The 22,033-nt window shown below is 38.1% G+C and overlaps 1 protein-coding gene across 1 annotated transcript in view; it reads left to right on the top strand.

Annotated features, from left to right (window-relative positions):
* WNK2 (WNK lysine deficient protein kinase 2) overlaps positions 1-22,033 on the top strand; it is a 106,014-nt gene that overhangs the window by 21,216 nt on the left and 62,765 nt on the right. Inside the window, exons 2-4 of the mRNA XM_029284461.1 lie at positions 17,624-17,796; positions 18,693-18,913; positions 20,436-20,593. Coding sequence (XP_029140294.1) covers positions 17,624-17,796; positions 18,693-18,913; positions 20,436-20,593 — 552 coding nt within the window. The remainder of the gene's footprint in view (positions 1-17,623; positions 17,797-18,692; positions 18,914-20,435; positions 20,594-22,033) is intronic.

Here is a 22,033-nt window from a genome sequence, read left to right on the forward strand (position 1 = left end):
CCTCTTTTTGTTACCATCAACTAGGAAGTTTGGATGAGAACCTAATTACTTCATTTCATTTCCAATAACATTTTTATGTTTGATAAAATGCTTCATTTTTTTAGTATTTGAGAATACAACAGAATAACAGAGTTGGAAGGGACCTTGGGGGTCTTCTAGTCCAACCCCCTGCTCAGGCAGGAAACCCTATACCATTTCAGACAAATGGCTGTCCAGTCTCTTCTTAAAAACTTCCAGTGTTGGCACATTCACCGCTTCTGGAGGCAGGTTGTTCCACTGGTTAATTGTTCTAACTGTCAGGAAGTTTCTCCTTAGTTCTAGGTTGCTTCTCTCCTTGATTAGCTTCCATCTATTGTTTCTTGTTATGCTTCCAGTTATATACTACATATACAACCAAACTTATATAACTGGCGTAACTGTTACATATTTTGGCTTATATTGAAGCACAGTAAACAGAGTCTATGAAGACATGTATGAATTACCTTTTGTGGTGGGTATATTTCAAATTGCTCCCATTACATATAAGAGGACTTTAATTATTAGAGACACATAGGACATCCCATGACCTTTAAAATATATGTGTATCATAGTGTATTCCTGAAGTAGAAAATAAAGCATTTATTATGGAGCTCTTAAAACTAAACACTTTCATATCTTTATGGAGCTCTTAATGTTTAGCATCTTTTGAAGGACATGTTTTTACCAAAATTAACTATTAATATTCATGGTAGATTTTATATTGTTATTACAAATATTGAAATATCATATCTTAATTATAAAAATCTGTCAATGTTTACCAGCGTCAGCCCTTTCGTCTCGGACATTGTTCACAATGACAATACAGACTAAAATAGTTTAATAGATCTATAGATAAATTATGTGAAACTTTTCATTAAGGAACGTAACTAATCAGTGAAAATAATTTATCTAATGTTGCTGCTGCTGCTGTGGCTGATGCATACAAGTAATGATTAGAGCCAAGAAAACCCAACTTTCTTTTAACAACTAATATAGAATCTTCTAAATTAAAGCTCTAACTTTGTATGTCAAGACTAATGGTTTCCATTAAATGAATATAAAGCTTTTGTAGAAGTGTGACAAGTTATGCATTCACAATAGGCAGGCAATGATTACAATGCTAAATCTTTCCATGAAAGGTTAAAATCTGTCATATTTAGAACAATATTTTCCTAATCCCTATTGGTAACCTTGCGGAACAAGAGCAAAACATTGTTTCAGCAGTCATGTCACTGAAGATCAGACTTGTTCTTCAGGGATTGTTCAAATTTAAAACTGGTACAGCTGCTAGGTAGTAGATAGCTTTAGTTCTGGATGTGCTTTTAATGTATTTCAAAATGATTGAAGCTGTTTATGGTAATAAATAAAAGAAATAACTACAATGTGTGCACAGTGTTAGACCATCACTACTTGGAAAATAAAGCAATTAAAAATATCCAGAATTGGAATAAGTATTTGCTGGGCAGATGGCAGGATATCCAAATAGTTTTGAATATCTTTAGGAGCACATATGAAATGAAATCTCTGATCTTATAATTTAACAGTTCAGTGTTTACTTTTCTAAACTATTACCTCTAAGCACAATTTTGAGGCATGATTCTTGGTTTGCAGTGATACAACTTTGTTTCATACATGAATATAACTTGTTTCATAAGTTTCTTGCCTGGAAATTTTAAAGTTCTTTAAGGCTTGTTTTATTATGATTTGAGTTCTCCTAAAATCACAATATCTGATCTCATTTTCCTTTCTGAAATATAGGCGTGTTCTAATCCAAGCTATTGTTTTATTGGAAGATAAAATAATGTATATTATATACATAATAGATCATAGCCGCTCTTAGTTGATAATGTAGAGGTCTTACCATAAATCTTCCATTGGAATGAATGAAATTATATCATAGACCCATTCTAAATGTAAAACTGCCCCTCCCAAATATTTGAATGCTAGAGTGTATGTCTTGTCTTGTGTTACTTTCCATTTTAAAGAATATTTCATAAAATGCCAGTTCCAAATAAAAGTTTTTATAGTATGTTTGACTGTCAAGAGAGGACAAACTTAGATCATTGAACATAAATGTTTCTTTAACCAAAAATGGGCTTTTGTGCCTCTTGTGTAATCAGATAATGTTTATGATAATATTTAACAGATATATAAATCATGACTGCACAAGTTGCACAGCTCTTCACATAACGTACAACATTCTTTTCCATACCTGGCCACCAAAATTGCCTTCCAACCAGATGTAAAGTCTTTAGAAATCCAAAGTGACCAGCCTGTTTGATATCGTGGCTGCGCTGAAGTGCCTGCAGGAGTCTCCCAGCTCTCAAACCTTAGATCAGTGGGTGACCTCCTGGAAAACTGTTTGGGACAATTCAAAAAAAGCTTTAGTGAAAGCCTCAAAAATTTACAAAGAGCAGGCAGACAAGAAATGGGCTCCTCAGAAGCTGTTTCATGTGGGGGAGAAAGTCTATCTCTCTACAAAGTATTTAAGACTCAAATTGCCTAGTAAAAAATTAGGACCAAAATTCCTCGGTCTCTTCCCCATAGTTCGAATTATAAACCCTGTTACAGTAGAATTAAAACTCTCTCGTCTCTTGGGAAAAGTCCACCCTGTTTTCCACTGCAGTTTATTAAAACCTGTCAGGGAGTCCTCCTTAAGACCTGTTCCCAAAAAAGCACCTGGTCTCCTTTTGGTAGAGGGAGAGACCCATTATGAAATAAAACAAATTCTTGATTCTAGGTTGTACAAGGGAAAATTACAGTATTTAGTACAGTGGAAGGGATATCCACTGTCAGAAACTACTTGGGTAAAAAGTACTGATGTCAAGGCAAATAGGCTAATACATAGATTTTTTGATGAGCACCCTCATAAGCCTCGGGGAGATTCCTAATTCTAACTTTTCTTCGTCTGCAGGATTTGTTTTCTCTCTAGGGGATCTGACTGCAACGACCTTGGCTGAAGCCATTTTTTCTTCGTTTTCAGTTGGCACAGCACTGGGAGGGGGGATGAGTGGTTTTAAGGTTAGACTAAATAATTTGTCCCGTGGGAACAAATTATTGTTCCTACCTGACCTTTGGCGATCTGAGCCTTCCATTAGAAAGCCTGCCCAAAGTATTCTATTGGGGAACGTGGATAATTACATAGTGCTGGGGTGGGAAGTTCAACTTTGTAACATTGTAACGCTTGGGAGGGAACTCCAGACTTGGTTTCACTTTTGACTGTGCCGATACTTTGTAGCCAATAAACATGTTCTTTAAGGAAGCCTCTTGCCTTGTTGTTCTGCTTTTACTGGTCTCATCCATCAGAACCATGACAAGGTTCCTGGTGGGCAATTGGCTCCACTTCTCCCAAATTATTTCTCTGGAGAATAATTTGCTGTCAACATCAGTTTTTATTTTCTGTGTATCCATGGGAGCAGATAATAGACTTAAGATGAATAAGAGTGTTTAGCATTTCCTTTTTTAGTGTACTAATCCACCAATCTCATAAAGGCATTGTGATGGCATGAAAGCTCTGTTACAGACATTATGGCCAAACAGGTTACATCAACTGATGTAGGATAATGCATGCAGGGATGCTACTTTCTCTATCTGCTAACTCAGAATTGAGGAGTGAACAGGAAATGAACAGACTTTTGTTCAATCAAGAATCTCGGAAAAGGAAATATCTGACTGCATTGAAAGTTTAAATTAACATAGAGATACTTAGTTAATGAATCTACATTAAAGTAAATACCTGTTTAAAACTCTCACTTTTTTTTCCTTTTTTTAGTATTACCAGTAACATGGATAGGATCACTGTTTTGCAACTTTGCTGAAAGACATAGTATAAAAAGACCTTATATGACAGGGTTATTTTACAGTCGGTCCATGCCAGCTTTATTATTCTATCATGTGTTCTGAAACATTCTACTTTCTATCTTGTCTTGAGTTCTAGTTGTAATCAAAAAATTGAGTTTGTTCATAAAAAGTCATCATTCAGCTAAAAGCAAAGTGAGAGGTCAGTAATCAGAATCTTATTCAATTGTTTAAAAACAAAATGGTGCTGAGAGAGGAAGTGTTTAGTATTTTTTTCTATGATATTTCCCTAATGAATGTCAGGTGATGTTTTTCAATTGCCCATATTTCACCATCAGGACAAAAGAGGGGCAATTCCACCCAAGATCTGCATCAATTTTCAAACAGCTCTATAGCAATAGCAACAGACTTATATATCACTTCACAGTGCTTTACAGCCCTCTCTAAGCAGGGAAAGTCCTTGACTTACGACCGGTTGGGTAGTCCTCAACTTAGTTTAGTGTACAGGGTCAGCATATTGACCCCAACAATCTGGCTCCTCATTTTACCGACCTTGGAAGGATGGAAGGCTGAGTCACCTTGAGCTGCTCAGAATCAAACTCCTGGAGTGAGCAGTGAGTTAGCCTGTAGTACCGCATTCTAACCACTGCACCACCACAGATCTTTAAGAGTCTTTTATTAGAATGGAAGGTTAAGGGCTAAACCAGCGGTTCTCAACCTATGGGTTGCGACCCCATTTGGGGTCGATTGACCATTTCACGGGGGTCGCCAAGCAAGGCTGTCCGCCATTTTTTTTCCCCTTTTCCGGCGGGTGCCTTACCTCCCTTGAGCTGGGCCAGCTGGTGGTAGGCCTGCTCCGTCTCTGCCGCTTGCCAGCTACGCCTCGGCCGGCGCAGGGGGCGGACCATGCATGTGCGGCGCTCCCGGGCAGGGAAAGTCCTCGACTTACGACCGGTTGGGTAGTCCTCAACTTACGACCGGTTTAGTCCTCGACTTACGACCGGTTTAGTCCTCGACTTACGACCGGTTGGGGGTCGCGGCATTAAAAAGGTTGAGAACCACTGGGTTAAACTGATTTTCTTTCAGCTCAATTGCAGTATAACTGAAATCATCTCTAATATGATAAACGTATGGTTTCATTTCTCCTCTAGAGGGTGCTCTTGCTCTTATGTCTTTAAGGTCCTTTAATGCAGTGGCCCCCAATCTTTTGGCCACCAGGGACTGGTTCCGTGGAAAGAGGTTTTTCTGTGGACTGGAAGGGGCGTGGTTTCGCATGCTGCCTGCATCCTGCAAATGGGGCTTCACTTGTCTGCATGGCCCAGTTTCTGGCATGCTGTGGACCGCTGCTGGTTCACGGATCAGGGGTTGGGGACCCCTGCTTTAAGGAAAGTGCTACCTTGAAGGTTTTGCAGCCCTGCCTTCCCATTCAGTACCTAAACAAAATAAAGAGGGATAAAACTGGTGACATTTTAAATCAATTTCCTCCCCTTCTTCAGTACCACAGCAAACATCACTAAAAGCTCCAATAGATTGTTTTCTTTATTTCTTTTCTATGGCTAGATGGTGAGATTTTTTTTTTTTTGGTGCTCTTAAGGGTAGGTTAGCACTGCATCAGTAGAACTGAACTGTCAAAAACTGCTTGTGACAGTTCGAGGCAGGAAAACAGTGATGGTCTGGAACTGCCCAAAGTTACATCAGGTAAATTGCATTAAAAGTAAGAGTTAATTCATTTCCTCTGCCAGCACTATTGCTTTGATCTAATTAGCAGCCTCATTTGACAGACCTTGAGATCTTGATCACAAATCTGTATCACATTTAATTGCGCCTACAGCCAGTGCTAACACCTTTGCAATATTACTTCCAATGTCTGAACAAAGCATTGTGGGAAATCCTCTCCTGATCTTTTAAAGGGTGTGCATTTATTCCTCTCACAAAAAAGAAGCTAAAGTCTTTTAGCCATTCAGTACTTGAATACTTTTTCAATGTGAAAGTTTTGATGTCCCCTACTTGTTGTTTCACTGTTATCATGTTTCTGATATTCCTGTCAGACTCATCCAACTAGATTATTAGTTATTTACTTGCTGTTTCTGCTCTTTCAAGAAATCAAGGAGAAACTAATTAGTTTTTCGTGCACTTTGTTTTAACTTTTGAGAAAGTTGTTTTATATTCAAATGTAGCAATATTTTAAAAAATGGCTACAATTGTTACTACTTCACACATTATGTAATTATATTATTCATGTGTCTCAGAGTAAGCAATGTGCCTGAAGCATATAAACTATATTTTCATTTGGGAAAAAAGCGCTTTCTTAAATCTGAATTTACAGATGATATTCTCAGTGTTAAATATGGAGCAGATAATAACATTGTGATGACTGGAACTGTCGAATTAGAAAATACAGTTGCACCACATGAGGAACCTAATCCTACAGAAACAATTCCTTGCTATGATTCATGTAAATGGGATGCCATATTTTTTTATTTAATCATTTTCATTATATTATACAAATAAAATTGTATTTGATAGTGACCAACTCTAAAATATGAAGGTGATAATTTTTTGCTAGTATATAGTTCTCAGCATATCTTAAATGAAGAACCCCACTGCATAACTACACTTTGAAGTGCAGGCAAATACTGCACAGTGAGTCTTCGATTTATGACCACAATTAAGCCAATTTCTGTTGCTAAGCAAGACAGTTGTTAAGTGAGTTTTGCCCCACTTTATGACCTTTCTTGCCACAGTTGTTATATTAATCACTGCAGTTAATAGCACGTTTGTTAAGTGAATCTGGCTCCTCCATTGACTTTGCTTGTCAGAACATCACAAAAGTTGATCACCTGACCCCGGGACATTGCAGCCGTCATAAATATGAGTCGGTTGCCAAGCGTGTGAATTTTGATCACGTGACCATGGGGATGCTGCAATGGTCATAAGCATGAAAAACGGTCACAAGTCACTTTTTTCAGTACCATTGTAACTTCGAATGATCACTAAATGAACTGTTATAAGTCGGGGACTGCCTGTAGATATTTCGTTTCCTCCGTTTAGTAGTTACAATCTTCATGGCAGTACTGTAGCTTCAACTACTGTATATTTTAAATATGCATTGAGAATATACTACTTACAACTGAATGGAGTAAGGGGAATGTAAATTGTTTGCAATACTGTACTTCTCAAACCTCAAAATTGTTCCCATATTACATAGGAAAGATTTCATTAGCATGTTCATCTATTTTACAGATTATGCAGTATTAATGTATTTTGTACTGCTGAGGTTTTTGAAGGAATTATCCCAGTCTCAGCTGTCCAAAGCAAAAATACACTTTATTCTTATGAATTTATTATATTTGTACATTGACTAACAATGAAGCTCTATGTAGATCTATCTATATATCTATCACATAAATACACACACACACATACACACATGCACACATACACATACATGCACACACATACACATACATACATTAATATCAAACAGATCTGGGTATATAATTTTTATTTTATATTTTAATTTAATGCAACTGTTAAACATTACCATAATGTAAACATATGAAGAAATATTGCAAAACATTAAAAATCAGATGATTTATAATTAACAATGTTTTATGGAAGTTAAACCAACTTATCATTATTCCTTCCTGTGGCTCTACTCGTGCAATAGGTCTTCTCCTTCCTTGCTTCCATTCTGCATCCTCTGTACAAATCTGATCCAATGGATCTTCCAGTTTTTTGAAACAGGTTTTGCAGTTGGCCATAGTGAGTTGTCCCGCAGCGAGTTGGCTGTGTCAAGTTGGCCGCGGTGACATGGCCATGGTGAGTAGGCCATGTTGGATTGCCCTAGACCAGGGGTAGGCAACCTTGGCTCTTTTATGATTCGTGGACTTCATAGCTGGCTCAAGAATTCTGGGAGTTGAAGTCCACAAGTCATAAAAGAGCCAAGGTTCCTTACCCCTGGTCTAGGACAATCTGACATGGCCTACTCATCATGGCCATGTCACCCTACCCTAGACCTCTTCTGTGGAGTCTTTGGTGTTCTCTTTGGTGTTCTCTGAGCTTGTTTGCTTTCTTGAGGACATTCCATCACCAGCTAGGTAACATTGTCATTCATTCATGAAGGTATTATCTAACTGGGTAATGAAATTTCAGCAAGAAAACAACCAAGTTCGGAGAGCACCAAGGATCCCATAGTTAATCCCTGAGCTACAAATATTCTCGTCTGTTGAGTGGGAATCCTTTCTGCCAACAGGCCATGTTCATTTATTTCCCATGATTTTGTGTCAGTTTAAAAAATATTGCTACTTGTTTTACAGGATTTATCAACACTGGACTGGAAAGCTGAGCTTATTTATTTCAGTCTCAATTAAGATGTATTTGAAATCATAGTAAAAGTAATCCTTCCTTTGAAATGTTGCACTTTTCTTTATCCTGTGGATGATGTCTTGTCCCATTTATCGGAACTCTTAACTCACCCTGCTGCCGGCTTGCTAAGTTTTAGGATTTTCAAACAGAAGGAGACTCCAGTGCTTTTGCATCTTTTTTTCCAAGGAACCATTGGAGCTGTTTGGGAGAGGAGTGCATTAGGGTAGACTAATGTACCTAGAATCATTGGGTTAGAAGGAATCTTGGAGGTCTTCTAGTTTCTGTCCTTGGGCAGGGATTCTCTGACCATCCCAAACAAATGGTCATCTGAACTTTGCTTGAAAACCTTCAGCGATGGAGTCCCCACAATTCCAGAAGGCAGGTTGTTCCATGGGTTAATAGCGTTTTTGATTAGGAAATTTCTTCTTATTTTGAGTGTGGATCTCCGTCTTTTCGTACTCTGGAAGCTATGGAATATAAACAGATATCCTGTTTTCTGTGGCAGCTCTTCATATGTAAATTTGAAGACAGTTATTATAATCTCCCCTTAGCTTTCTCTTCTTTAGGCTATACAAAGCCAATTCCTTTGACTATTCTTTATAGGAGTTATCTCCAAGCCCTTCTTTATCTTTACTCTGTTCTCTGCACTTTTTCTGGTTCTTCAATAACATTCTTATGTTATTGAACTTGTTGACACAGTATCCCAATGTGGTCTGACCAGTGCAGCATAGAGGATGCTCAGATCCTTCTTACAAGTACAAGACTTCTGACCCCAAATTTCCGTTGGTAAGCAAGACAGTTGTTAAGAGAGTTTTGACCCATTTTATGATCTTTCTTGCCATAGTTGTTAAGTGAATCGCTGCAATTGTTAAGCTAGTAACATAGTAGTTAATTGAATCTGGCTTCCCCATTGACTTTGTTTGTCAGAAGGTTACAAAAGTCAATCACATGACTTCAGGACATAAATACATGCCAGTTGCCAAGCATCCAAATTTTGATCACCTGACCATGGGCATGCTGCAACACTCATGTGAAACCGGTCATACGTCACTTTTTAAAGTGCCGTTTTAACTTTGAATTGTCACTAAACGAATGATTGTAAGTCAGACTACCTGTACTACTGCTGAGCCATGTCCCACCTACCTCCGTGGTGGCGCAGTGGTTAGAATGCAGTACTGCAGGCTAATTCTGCTGATTGCCGATTGTCAGCAGTTCAGCAGTTTGATTCTCACCGGCTCAAGGTTGACTCAGCCTTACTGTCAACTGTCCAGTAGGCATTTCTAGAAAAAGAAACTCCTGGGACATGATTTTACCAAGGGTATAATACTTTACTGAAATCTTACATTGGCACAGAAGAAAGCGAAACCAGCTCTGGTTCTGCTGCTCAAAAACTTGTTTAGTTAAATGATAGACTCCCTTATCCCCCACCGACCAGGTGTTCACATTGTCCAATAGTAATATTTCTTCTTGTTATGGAACGGTCCACTTCTCCTTCGAGAGCTGGCCTTGGGCTCTCGGTTGCCTAGACACCATTCCTCCCACCTTTGCATTCATTCCATTGTCAAGATATGAGCAGAAGAGAAAATCTAGGTGAAAAGGCGAATCAGTCTTGACACTTCCATCCTTCCGAGGTCAGTAAAATGAGGACTCAGATTGTTGGGGGCAATAGGCTGACTCTGTAAACTGCTTAGAGAGGGCTGTAAAGCACTGTGAAGTGGTATATAAGTCTAAGGGCTATTGCTATCTTGTACTTACACCTCCTCTTTTTTCTGCATTCTGTTGGATAAAGTCCAGCGTTTAATTTTCAAGATCTTTCTTCACTTTGAGCCTGTCTTCTGATATGTTAGCAATCCTCCCATCGTCCCAGCTTGTAGTGTTGAAATTTGAGTCTCTAATAATGGTGATGAGTATTTGCAATTTTAGATTCAGTTTAGGACTGGTGAAAGCTTAATAATTCAAGTCTTAAGCAAGACTCTAAGAATTATTTATGTTACACCTATTAGTTATTACTATTTTAAATGTATTGCCTGCCCAAGTCCAGGGACTCTGGGCAGTGTACAAAACTAGTGAAAGCTTAAAAACCGCTAAAAACATTGACTCTAATAGACCACCCAGAATAAAATAATCTAACAGGATCCAAAATAACAAAACAAAACAAAACAGGGGCCATTGAACAAATAATAAACATCAACCCCAAGCCTGGGACCAAAGTCACATTTTCAAAACTCTCAAAACTTTTCAGATCCCAGGATAAAGGGCACCATCCTTATCTCTGGAGGTGTTCTTCCAGCAGGTGGGGGCTGCAACAGAGAAGGCATGTTTCCTAGGTCCTAAAAGATGGCAGTGTTTAACGGAGGGGATTTGGAATACAGCCACTCTGCTGGAATGTACTGGTTGGACAGAAACAGTTGGAGATGAGCAATCTCTCTGTTATTCGTTACCTATGCCGTACAAGCTTAATAGCCAATAACCAGCACTTGAATTGCACGCAGAAGCCAACTGGCAACCAGTGAAGCTTGGCTTGTAGTATTGATACATGGGCACACCAAGAGATGCCCATTACTGTTCACTCTGCTGAATTTTGAACCAGCTGCAGCTTCCAAGTGGCTTTAAAGGGCAGCCTCATATAGAGACCATTGCAATAATCCAATTGTGAGGTGACTAGGGCAATAGTAACTGTTTACAGGTCTTCCTGATCATGAAACTGACACACCGGATGAACCTATGCAAGATCCCTCTGGCCACAGCTGCTATCTGCTCTTTGAGCAATAGCTGCAACCCAGAAGTTGTGAACCAGTTTTGCCTAGGCAAGTGCAACCCCATCCAAGACCAAAGATAATATCATCACCAACCCAGGGGTCCAAAAAGCCACAGCCACTCCATCTTGTTAGGATCGAGCAGAAGTCTGTTCTTCCTCATCTCAGCTGAGAGAGCCTCCAAATACTGGGGCCAATACATTGACAGTTTCACCTATTGAATTAGAGATCCAAAATTGGGTACATTTCTTGCTGATCTTCGCTACATGTATTCTCATCAAGTTTTTTTGATTAATTATCCTTATGCAACATTAGGAAGTTTTGAAGTTTCGTGTTTATTTTAAACTGGCTGGCTGGCTGGATTAGATACAAAAAGCTTCCATTTATTTTGGTAGAAATTATATGGTGTCTGTCCAAGTGCCAAGATTCCATGACCCAGTAAAGATAAAGCTCAAGCTAAAAAAAATAGCTAAAAACTGAGCTGCCTTATAAGGAGAATGAAAAAATGCAGCTGTTTATGTAACATTTGTGTTTATATCAAGGGGCATCATAGAAGTTTTTTCTCCCCTTTTTAGAACAGCTGAGTGGAATATGTATAGCATTAAAGCTATGCAGTGAAATAAATGGTAAAAAGAAAGGTTAATTTTTCTGGCATTTAGTACATTACAGTTAGCAGAATAAGTACTTTTTAAGCCCTGGAAGAGCTGGATGTTGCAGTGGATACTAAAAATACAAGACTGCCTTAGAGTATAAAATTCCTCCACTTTATTTTTTTGACCATGTCTGCATGACACTTTATTAAATAAATCTTATCATAAAGAGACTAAACAAAATAAACCCATAAATCCATACAAACTACAATAGCATTCCTGATTATTTACTGGAGCCCACCGATTCATGGATGACAACAGTCCTATTATTTTGCCTTACCAAGGGCTTTCTAGAAAAGTGCTTGCTTTTATTGCTTTTTTGAAATGACATAAAGAAAGGTCCAATGTAATCTGGCTTTTCAAAATCCAGGGAACTTGTGACCATGAAGGCTTGCTTGCAGGCCTGGGTCCTTTGACATCTTAGAGGGCAAATCCACACACCTTCTGGCAGGATGTATTGGGTGAACAGATTCTGCCTTGAGCAGGAAGCAATGAAGCTACTGAGGCTCAAAGACATGAGGGACTTTGCAGGCAATAAGTAGCTCCTTGAATTGAATCCAAAAGCTTTTCAGTAGGTTATTCAATTAGCAGTTGGATGGCTGCATCTTATACCGGCTGGAGCTTCCAATCACCTTAAAGGATAACCTCATGTAGAGCAAATACACACACAAGCTGACAAAGATATATGTCAGGTTCTTGGCAATTAACTCAGTTAAACTAATTCTTCCAGAATCTTTCTTAAATAGATTTCAGAGAGTTAGATTACAAGAATTTCAGCAAGTGAATTATTTGCAGTTTAGAACCCATTTATTCCCCCCAATAAATGAAGCCTGAATCTGTATCACTCACAAAGAATGGTCATTTGTGATATCTAGAAAAAGGAGCTGACTGATTTTTATGCTTGTCCCAATTGTGCAAATAGTTGCTGATGCAAGTTCCTGTGTATAGTTCTGGTGAACAAATTGGAAGTTTGCCCTGGCATTTTGAAACCATGAAAATGGATGAATTGTGTGACCTTGATGGGACCGTTATCTTCTGTACATTAAATTAAACAAGTATATGCAACTACTTCAGTATGATTTATAAATGGATTGACCCCTCGGTCGGACTTCTGTCAGCTGATTGGGAAGGTTACTTAGCAAATCCTATAATCCCGTTCTGGGTGACATTCAGTGTATTTGAATGGATGATGTAATTGCAAAGACATACAGAGGAGTCCTTGACTTACAACCACAATAGGGACTGGAAAAATTGTTGTTAAATTGTTTGATCGTTAAATGAGTCATGTGACAATGCCAGATTTTATGATCATTTTTTGCTGTGGTCGTTAAGCAAGACATGGGATCGCCATTTGCGACTTTCCCTACTAGTTTCCCCTTTGTCTGTCGGAAGCCAAGGGGTGATCATGAGACCCCAGGATGCTGTAATACATTCCTGTTGCCAAGTGCCCAAAACATGATCATGTGACTGGGGGAATCCTACAACAGTCGTAAGTGTACCCATAAGTCATTTTTTTTTCAGTGCTGTTGTAGTTTGAAATGTTGTAATTTGGAATGATTCCTAAATGAATGGTTGTAAGTTGAGGACTACCTTAAGAGAAAAAGTAAAGAATCCTATGACCCATTGGGACATCCTTTCAGAGAAAGGTGGTGCAATCTGATGTGACCAGTATGAATATTAAATTTTATGCAGACCATGTTTTTTTTTTTTACTCCAATGCTGGGTTGACCTGTGATCATCTAAGGAGAATATATATCATACATATAAAAATAATTGTAGTGGCAAATGAACTTAATAATAAATGAATATTTACTTAAACAGATGCCCATGGGTGGGAAAACAAAAGCAGTGGGAGTGGGAACAGCTTCCAACTTTCTGCTAGTTTCCCCGTTCACTTTGCTTGTCAGAAGCTGACAGAGTGTCAGAAATCATGGCCACGTAATCATGGGGATGGTGTAACAACCACAACTGTGCAAATAAAACGGGTCTGACCATCATGGACATTTCAGTTGCATAGGAGTAATGGGCCCTGGATTTTACACACGTTCTTTAAGTTAGTGGATTTGAATTACCTTGATTCAAAACTTATTGTGGTATAACGCAGAATTTGGGCTAATCTGAGGGTACATACAGACACACAATGAGAATTGTAGATAACTCATGATCTGTTGAGTCATTATCTCAGAGTTATTTCCTTACCTAAACAGAGAAACAGAATGAGTATAGGTGAACAAAAAAGCAGTGGGAGCAGGACAGCTTCCAATTTACTACTGACTTTCACATTGACTTTGCTCGTGGGAAGCTGGCAGGGAGCACCAGAAAGCACAATTACATAACTGTGGCAGTGCTGCAGTAGCCGCAACTTTGTGAATACAACTACTGTGAGAACCCTTGAAATTTAAATCATATCAGAGTAATAATAATGAATTTTGAACTTACTCTTTAAGTCAATGCATTTGAGATACCTAGAATCAAAAATCCTCACCACATCACAGTGCAGCCTCCCATCCATGTGGCACCTCTTAAACACACCCATACACCCTCCTCAACTCTCACTTTGCCTCTCATGTAACACTGTGCACTTTTGCCACAAGTCCCTCATGCACCCACTTGCCCTTATGCACCCACTCTCCATGCACCCTCCGCAATCCACACCTTACTACTGTGTGCCCTTGCCCATGTGGCATCCCTCATGCAGCTCTGTTCATCTTTCATGATCCACACAATGTGTCTTGTGCATCCCCTTGCACCCTCATGAACCCTCTCTGACATGCATGGTGCCTCCCATACACTCCCTCACCTGGTAGCAGCTACTTATAATATATAGCTCATAGTAATAGGATTAAAAAACTGGAAATCAGCCATTTCAAAACCAAAATTCAACAACAAATATGATAATAAAATCATGCCTGCCCATTCACATAAGTCATTGAAAACCATAGAAGTCATCCACACAATGCCCAATTAAATAATACAGATTTCCTTGTCTTGCAAAATACCAGTAAAAACAGTGCAAGACATAGCTCTTCCACTGGAGTGTTCCAAAGTAGATGGGCCACTGCAGAGAAGGACTGACTTCAGGTCTACATTTCCCTGATCTGACTTAGGGATAGGAACACAAGACTTTTTCCATACATGCATATGGGCTGGGCAGATTTCACTTGGACACGATTTGACTGTCAGAAGGTATGCAGCAGTTTTATACTGAAGGCTCTTTGGGCAAATGACGTAGCCTGTTCTTCAAACTGAGTCCCAACAGATGTTCTGGATTAAAACTCAATGCTAGTCAGCAATTTGTCATAGATAATGGGAATGCTGGTGTAAAATATTTTTAAGAACTCATGTTGGGATGCTGTCCTGGTTCTTGATACTGCTGCCTTATTTTGTTCAGTGCCTTTTTCAATATTTATCTTGAAAGATTTCCATTGAGAAACAATGAATGAAATAATGTACAAACTTCTTAGTTTCTTCAGTTACTGGCTTATATGTTCAACATTGTTAATTATAATTCTCCTAACTCCAAGTGGCAGCATTAAATTCTTTGGGCTACATATATGACATACAACCATCTGATGTACCATAGGACCCATCTTTTCAAGTAGTTGCTTCATGTGGCTGCATGATTTATGAACATCTGTTAAAGTAGCAAAGGTTATAGCTTGTGGTCATGCTGCCTTATTCTTTGTGGTTATTTTGGCTTGCTCTTTGTAGTGAATCTCTCAGGTATTAACTACAACTAGGTGGAGCTGTTTTATGTTACATAGAAGTTAAACTCTTAAGCTTCTCAAGTATGAGATGTGTTTTGGCCAAACTTTTAGAGTCATATTCATTCTTGGAGTGTTTGTGCACCCTTAATATAAACCTTAGCCGAGGGCACTGAGCCAGAATTGATATATACACATATGCTTTTTATGCTGGTGAATGAAAAAAGAAAAAAAACTTAGAGTATATTAGCCACATTTCAAGTGTTCATCTTCCCAATTCAAAGAACGTTCCTCAAGGCAGTGTACAACAACAAAAAACAACCTGAAAATTAAAATCACACAATTGAAACCACAATACAGGCAGTCCTCAACTTACAATCATTTATTTAGTGACAATTTGAAATCATATTGAAAAAAGAGACTTATGGCCAGTTTTCATACTTAATGACATTTACAGCATTCCCATGGTCATGTGATCAAAACTCAGGCGCTTGGCAACTGGCATGTATTTATGACAGTTGCACTGTTCTGAGGTCATGTGATCACCATTTGTAATCTTCCCAGCTGGCTTCTGACAAGCTAGATTTGTTTAATGACCTCATTATCCACTTATCTGCAGCGATTTGCTTAACAAGTGTGGTAAAAAGGTTGTAAAAGGAGGAAAACTCACTTAACAACTGCCTTGCTTAGCAACAGCAATTTTGGGCTCAATTATGGTCCTAAATCAAGGACTATTTGTAGATGATTATCACTTGTGAGAGAATTCCACAGGCTACTTCAGCAACAGTAAGGCTTCCAGAAGGGTTTCAACACGTGGACCGGTTCCAAAGGATGATCCTTCAGTTAACCTGAAACTAAGAGTTTAGTTACCACAATTTGGACCTGCTGCAATTTCTGAATCTCTTTCAGAGGCATCATATATACAGAATATTACAAAATAAAAGTTACAGATAACTAGCACATGGATCAGAGTAGTTGAATTGGTCTTCTTCAGGAAATTATGTACCCAGTAGAGAATATAGAGCTGGAAAAAGGTACTTACCACTATGTAGACATAAGTACTAAAGCAAGGGTCCCCAACCCCTCCTCCGTAGACCAGTACCGGGCCATGGCATGCCAGCAACCAGTCCACACAAACAAGCAAAGCCCCATCCACGAGATGCAGGCAGCACACAAAACCACACACTCTGGTCCGCAGACAAACCTCTCTCCATGGAACCGATCCCTGGTGCCCAAAAGGTTGAGGATCTCTGTACTAAAGGATAGACCTAAGGGCTGAAGGCCAATACAGGTCAAAGATAATCACCAAATTGTTCACCTGATTCTTCAACGGAAGAATCTCCCCCATCTACATCAGGAAAGATCTCTTCCAGTTGCTTGAAGTCTCCTGTAAACACCAGTTTCAATCAGTTATGCTTAATCCAATCTGAGCCAAGCAGGAATCAATCATAGAGCCTAACACATTAATGCACATAGGGATCAGAAGTAAACCTTTATCCTCATGGGGAGTAGTGCCAAGCCTCACAACTTTGACAGTTATTCCCCAATGTAAACCAGGAGGCAAATCCCACACTCACTAGCACTGATTATGTTACCTAAGTGGATAAAATATGTGCAAGCAAATAAACAAGGTCAGAGAGCACCAAGGAATCCATGGATCTTAAGTGGCTTTCTTAAAGGCAGGCAGAATTGGAGCTTGTAATTACAGAAAATAGAGACAGCGAGAGAAAATACACACTTCCTACGTCCCATAAGATAACAAGATTTAAAAGAAGAAACTTGGAGATGCTCTCTCTATTGGATCATGCTGTGTGGGCAGATGACCACGGGACAAGAAATCCTTCAAGTAACCTTCTGAGTGGTCAAGAGCAGCCCTAGTGCACTGCAATAGATCAAAGGGGATGATCTGCAGAACTATGGTGAAAAAACTATGCAAAAAAAGAAAAAATATTGTAACTATAATGAAACTCTTAATGATAACTTTATTCTGTTTTGATTGTTGTTGTTAATCCTTTGTGTTTTATCAACCCAGAATTTTGTAATTATATTTGATATTTACCTAAAATATTTGCGAAACTGAGTTATTGCTGTGGCTTAGGTCTAAAGATCCTCCTTTATAATAATTCCACCTGCAAGAGAAATACTTTATCTTTCGTTTAAATTCTCCTGCACCCCTGAAACCAACATTTTAACATCCTCTATAGAACAGAAAAAAAATATGGCCATCATTTTTATGGCCCTCTTCATTTGACCTGAAATGCAGCAGCCCTCTTAATGCAAAGCGTGTTCCCAAGCTGTCTTCTGACAAGAAATATTTTCTGAATTGCAGGATCGAAAGCTGACAAAAGTGGAACGGCAAAGGTTTAAAGAAGAAGCAGAAATGTTGAAAGGTCTTCAGCACCCAAATATTGTTAGGTTTTATGATTTTTGGGAGTCGTGTTTAAAAGGAAAAAAGTGTATTGTGCTGGTAACAGAACTGATGACCTCCGGAACTCTGAAAACGTAAGTACTAGTTATGTCATGACATGGATAATTAGTTAAGTAGAACATCTGTATAGACAAAATTCTTGCTTCATCCCTAACCCTGTTAAGAATGGAAATCTACCTTCCTTCTTTAAAATAGCTTGCCTGACTGTATTTCCAATTAAGTCAAATGAAAGTAAGTTTCAATTCTGTTATATTCTCTATTGTTTTCTTCTGTGACTACCCACAGTCCTGCCTGCATTTTCTCTCCCTTTCTTTGTTTTACTTGGGTCATTTTGAACTTCTGGGTTAACCTTTCCCAAAATAGATAACATTATTAAGCTATAATCAAATAATCTTCCACCAGTGAGAAGGAGAACACTTGATTCAAATTCACATGCTTGAATAATTAATCTGAATCATCATGCTTTATTATCTTACTGAATTTAATATTACCAGTGGTAATATTGGTAACCTTTTGCAATATTTGTAAGAATTCTCTGTATGTTTTTTTCCACTTCATGAGGAATAATAACATTGCTTCAAGTTTCAGGTCTGAAGCACTGTTGATCAACTGTATGCCAATATACATACAGCATCAGTGCATATATAGAGTTTTGCATAAACAAGGATCTTAGTAGAATTGTAATTCATAGATTTTAACACATTAGCATTTTAATGAATTTATTTATAATTTACCTTCCAAGCTATCTTCCTCTTAAATTAGGAATGTACTTGGCTGAAGGCTGAATCAGACAAGTCTAATTGTAAGAGGTAAATCACTTACAAAATGGTCAAACTGACCTGGAAAGTGTCATGCATGTGTCAAGGGTTCACTGTGCTGCAGAAAGGCAGACATTGTCCTCAAGAAGAATCTCAGTGCATCTGTTTTTCTATAAAATAATTTTATTCCATCTCACATGTTTTTATTTTAGCTATTTGAAGAGATTTAAAGTGATGAAACCAAAAGTCCTTCGTAGCTGGTGTCGGCAAATCCTAAAAGGTCTTCTTTTTCTGCACACTCGGACACCACCAATTATTCATAGAGATTTAAAATGTGACAATATTTTTATAACTGGGCCAACAGGATCTGTGAAGATAGGAGATTTGGGTCTGGCAACTCTTAAGAGAACGTCATTTGCCAAAAGTGTCATAGGTAAGCATAACATGACATGACATAATAACAGAATTGGAAGGTCTTCTAGTCTAGTCCAACCCCCTGCTTAAGCAGGAAGCCATACACCATTTCAAACAAATGGCTGTTCAGTCTCTTCTTAAAAATCTCCACATTTCATTTACTTCATGTATCTTTACTGAAAATGGATGAATAATATAGATCCTCAAAATAATGAGCACATATTTTGTTTTCATTGGCAATGTCAAATCCTTGCCTCATACATTCTTCCCAAATTAGTAACATTTCAACAATGTTATTTTTTTTCTTAATCTGTAATTTTATAATGTATTGACTATTATACATATATAAACATGAATTATAATTTATTTTTGTTTAGAAGTTTATGCTTTCAGTGGATGTAATATATACATAAATAAAGCACTGTTCCCTATATTTTCCCAAAGCAAAGTCTACATTCACACATACCATCTTGAATTCTAACTTTCACATTTCTTATGGAAATCTATAGTTCAGGGATCTGCCACAAAGCATAAATTAGCAATAGGGCATCTGTTAACTTTCAAACCTGGCTTAAAAGTTTAGAAATATCTCTTGAGATTTCAAATATAAGACTTTGGCATTCTTACATTAGATCATACAAAATATTAAGTGAAATCAACTTCATGGGATATTTGATGAACTTGCCAAATTCTAGATATTTTTTTCAAAAAATATAGAGATTCCTATGCCATCGCAGAAAATTGTGCAATAAGTGTCTAGGACCTGAAAATATCTTGAATTCTTATTCTAATTGTTTATTGGGCTTCAAAGTATTATTTGAAATATAGTGGGGCAAGGGCAAGATTGTGGAAGACTGCCTTTCTGTGAGTTGAACTTTGCTGCATACAGAATGATTCCTTTGGGTTCAATCCAATATTCCATCTAGCTTTCTGTCTTACTAATTTCAATTTAAAATACAGAAGTTCCTTTGAGTTTTATATTCATGCATATAATGTTTTCCTTTAAATTTACTTTTCTCTGGCTGGATGCTCTATGTACAAGTATGTTTTCTACATTCTCCTTTAAATTTACTTTTCTCTGGCTTGATGCTATATGCCAATGGTGGCGAACCTACGGCACGAGTGCCAGAAGCGGCACTCAGAGCCCTCTCTGTGGGCATGCACGCCATCGCCCCAGCCTCGTGGCCCTCTCCTCACCACCAGCCCCCTAGAGGAGAGTTGCCCCTGGGTGCGGCCCATGCGGAGCAGCGAAGCCAAGCACATGGCAGCTGGGCGGCAGGGACAAGACTCCACCTTCACACCCCATTGCGTGCAGATGCTGCGGGGTGCAGGTGGAGGGCATGACCATCATGGTGCTGCAGGGCCGCTTGGGCAATCGGCTGCAGTGGGCCATGGAGGCGATGGGTGGCCCTGCGGGTGGGCGTGAAGCAGGGCGGGGCCGGACCGGGCATTTTTTTGGGCACTCGGTCTCTAAAAGGTTCGCTATCACTGCTATATGCACAAGTACATTTTCTATGATGGATTCCTTTTGTTCTGTTCAGGTACTCCAGAATTTATGGCCCCAGAAATGTATGAAGAACACTATGATGAATCAGTGGATGTATATGCTTTTGGAATGTGTATGTTGGAAATGGCTACCTCAGAATATCCATATTCAGAATGCCAGAATGCTGCTCAGATTTATAGGAAAGTAACTTCTGTAAGTGATATTTTAATATAATCATTTTGCTCTTTCATATACACTGTTTTTTCTTATTTTAACACTTTAAGCACTGTTATACTATTATATAACACCATATAATTTTAATAACAGTATTGTTGAATAATTCTTAAATTCTCAACCTCATGATATGTTGAATACCTCATTCTTATTTAGGTCTTTATATTTTCTGGCAAGAAGAAATGATTTCTTATTAAGACTAGGGTTGTGGTAATTCTACATATCCTCTCCTTTGTCATACCCCATCCCAGCCAGTTTCATCAAAATGTAGAAATGACATCAATGTTTTTCAGATTTGCTCAGTTTCTCATTTTACTAATAACATGTTTTGTTACTTGTTTCAATGCTAATTTATGAAATTTCTACATGCAAGCTGTTTCTACTTCTTTAATATTTATTTTTGTATATTTTTAAAATTTCGAACTGCATAATAATATTTCTAATAGTTAAGAATGTGGCACAAACTGATTATATATTATATTTGGAAAAGAAAATTGGGGGGGGGGAGGGACCATCTATGATGCAGAACAAATTCTACCCTCCAGGCACTAATTTTATTCCTTGAGAATGCCTCTGTGAATACTGTACAGAATTCTGGCATTTCCTAAAAATATATTGAGATATACCCAATAAACTCAGTATGATATAAAGATAGAGCAATTCCATCTTAGTTTGTCACTAGAAGATTGTGTACATGTATGATTTGTGTCTATTTTATATATTGTTTCTTGTGGAAGCTTACTTGTACGTATACTTACAATGATTAATGGATATGGTTGTATGCATTTATTTATTTTTATATCTTTATTGCTTTTATAAATAACTTAAGGTAGCAAACATGCTCCTTTTTCCTCTTATTTTCCCCAACAGCTATAACTCTGTGAGGTGAGTTGGGCTGAAAGAGAGAGAGAAAAATTATGCTTGAGGCAGGACTAGAACTCAAAGTCTCCTGGTTTCTAGCTTGGTACCTTAACCTCTAGACCAAACTGGCTCTATGCATTTGTATGAATCCCTGTCAATTTGATTTTACCTATAATATCACTTACAGCTCTGTGCATTATTCTGGTTCCACATAACATTGGCCCATCTATTTTCTTTTGTTCAGCTACAGTTGTCACTAAGCATCTTTGATATTGATCTGGCATGTGAACTCATGGGGCTGACTTTGTTCTTTTATCTTGGTGTGTTCTTGATATTAAACTGAATGAATTGTATTCAGGCTATTTTTAGCTCATGAAATCAGGATTGATTTTACCACTGATTTTAGTGGAACTAGCTTATTTGGGATCAATTCAATTATATTAAACACGAATATATAAAGAGTGGTGGAAAAAATTCATATAGATTATTCTGCAAATAATACTATGTGCTTCTGTATATATACACAGATCTTTTTACTTTGTTTTCAGAGGGAAAAGG

Source organism: Protobothrops mucrosquamatus, unplaced genomic scaffold, assembly GCF_001527695.2.
Source record: "Protobothrops mucrosquamatus isolate PMUCROS unplaced genomic scaffold, P.Mucros_1.0 scaffold617, whole genome shotgun sequence".
NCBI classification, from domain to species: Eukaryota; Metazoa; Chordata; class Lepidosauria; order Squamata; family Viperidae; genus Protobothrops; species Protobothrops mucrosquamatus.